General features: G+C 43.9%; 1 protein-coding gene across 1 annotated transcript; it reads left to right on the top strand.

The window, feature by feature from the left end:
• Nucleotides 1-448: 448 nt before the first annotated feature.
• Nucleotides 449-1809, top strand: LOC112141642 (ankyrin repeat and SOCS box protein 3; the record flags this gene model as incomplete). The annotated part of the gene is given in 4 exon segments (XM_024264775.1): nucleotides 449-666; nucleotides 734-1027; nucleotides 1102-1235; nucleotides 1298-1809. Coding segments are annotated over 4 exon segments (807 nt in total), but the record flags the coding sequence as incomplete, so codon positions are not given.
• Nucleotides 1810-2364: the final 555 nt, after the last annotated feature.

Below are 2364 nucleotides of genomic sequence, written 5' to 3'. Positions count from 1 at the left end.
TTTAGCTAACCAGCGTCAAGTATTTTAAGGCATCAGCCTCAGCATGTTTTGCTTATCAGCTTCATCATTTTTTTAGCTATCACCTTCAGCATTCTTAGCTTCAGCATTTTTAGTTATCAGATTCAGTAGTTTTAGCTACTTAGGTTCAGCATTTTTAGCTTATCAGCTTTTAGCATTTACGCTATCAGTTCAGTATTTCAGCTATCAAATTCAACATTTGTAGCTTTCAGCTTCAGTATTTTCAGCTTCAGCATTTTAGCTATCACATTCACCATTTTTAGCTATCAACTTTAGTATTTTTAGCTATCACCTTCATTATTTTCAGCATCTACATTCATCTTAAAGCATTCACACTAGCATTATTGCAGGTAATACTATCTAGTTGGAGTTTGGGTTTAGGGAGATTCCTCAAAAGGACGCCTTCACCTTCTCTCTCTCTGAATTCAGAATCCTCCGGAGACTTCTGGACGTCACAGACCCTTCGTGTGGCCAAACCGACGGCATGGTGAGTCCGCTGTACGTGGCGGTAAACAGAGGTCAGACTGAGAGTGTGGCGATGCTCCTGAAGGCGGGCTACAGCCCTGACGCTCAGGACTGCACATGCTCCCTGGGTCTGCACTCACCTCTCACCTTGGCCCTATCACGCGCGTCAAGTGAAGCACTCAGGTATGTGTTCACCAGCTGCTCCCACTGAAGGCTCTATGTTCGCTGATCCAGCCTGGATGTCTTTCAGGGAGTGTGTGGACCTGCTGGTGGCTGCTGGAGCTTCTCTAGAGGAGCAGGACTGGACCCAGGTCTTTGTCTCCGACAGCTCACAGCTGCTGCAGCTCGTCCTCCAGCATCGGCGCTTCCCACAGCATGAGTCTCCATCCACTACGATACAACAAGATGGAAGGACAACGCTGAAGATGCAGGAGCAGAGCAGCATGCTGAGTGCCGCTCTAAGCTGCACTGGGTCGGCCTCCCTCTGGCTTCCAGTACTCCTGAGTTCAGGGCTGGAGCCGTCTGTCCTGCTTCAGCCTTGCCTGTAAGCAGCAGGAGCAGGTTTTCAGAGGTTTTGTTCAGCTGTGCTCAGACCAGGTTCCTCACATCTTCCGGCAGGTTTGAGGAGGCGGACAGCGAGGCGTTGAACCATCTGCTGGAGTTTATGAACTGGACCACCTTGCCTCCTCCTCTCAGGCTCATCCTGGACCAAAGGCGGGCAGCAAGCAGCTGGGAGCCACGCCCACATTTCGGTATGCTGTGATTCACCTCTTCCAGCATCTACTATCAGCTGATCATCTCCACATCCCTGCAGATTCCCTCCCCCTCCTCTCTCACATCTGCCGGCTGCGGATCAGAGAAATTCTGGGACCAGATCTTCTGATGAGGTCCAGCACCGTCCAGCAGCTTCCCGTGCCCTCCCTGCTTCATGACTTTCTGCAGTTCAGAGACATCCCAGAAACTCTTCCATCGTGACGTTAGAGCAGGACCAGAGACCCTGAAGGATTTATGTTCCTCCTCCTGTGTTCACACACAGAGCGACTGTGCAGAAGCTGCAGAACTCGTGTGTCTCTCAACATGAAGGAAGTTACGCTGTTTTATTTCTGTCCTAAAGTTCAGTGAATGGAGAAACTTCCACACTTAAAAATAAACAAAATCACTCTTAAAAATGTAAAAAAATCAAATTTATTCTGAAACGACTTAAAGGTAGTTGAGTGTTATTTATTTAAAGGTTTTTTTTATTCTTAATAGTTTTTTTATACAAAAATATTTACTTTGAGTTTTGTTTTGTTTTTTTTCTCAGTTGAAATAAAACGCCTCATCCAACCTATTAGTCTAATCACTTATTATTACACATTCATTCACAGAGGTCAATGAATTTCAAATAAAATGCATTTTACTAAAAATTAAGTTTATTCAATTTTATACTGAATATTTTACATCTGACTTTGACGCAATCCCGATTGCAAACTCAAGAGGGAGCAATAGAAAACAAACACCCTGCCTAAAATATAAGTGTGCAAATCAATGAAAAGTTAAGTTAAGTTAAACTGCCCTTTTCCCAGATGTTCTACGTGCTTTACAAAGAAATGCAGTTTATTTCTTGATCTCATGTTTTGCCCATATTTCTTTTCCTTTGCGCATTGCGACCATTTCCGTAAAGAACCATAACTCACCACAGAATTGGGCTAGAAACTTGTTTTTTTCCCCAACATCCTTATATTTTTTTCTCTTCAAAACTGGGCCAGATTAAACCATCAGTACGGTTGACACCCCTGGTTTACAGTTCATTTCAAGCCTTTCTAGAGTTTTATTTACATATCTTTTCTTTAAAAAATTACAGTCCCCTAACCATCATTAGATTACCGTAAAACATGACGT

This window comes from Oryzias melastigma, unplaced genomic scaffold (assembly GCF_002922805.2).
Source record: "Oryzias melastigma strain HK-1 unplaced genomic scaffold, ASM292280v2 sc01162, whole genome shotgun sequence".
NCBI lineage: Eukaryota > Metazoa > Chordata > Actinopteri > Beloniformes > Adrianichthyidae > Oryzias > Oryzias melastigma.
This window is presented reverse-complemented; position numbering and strand designations above follow the sequence as displayed.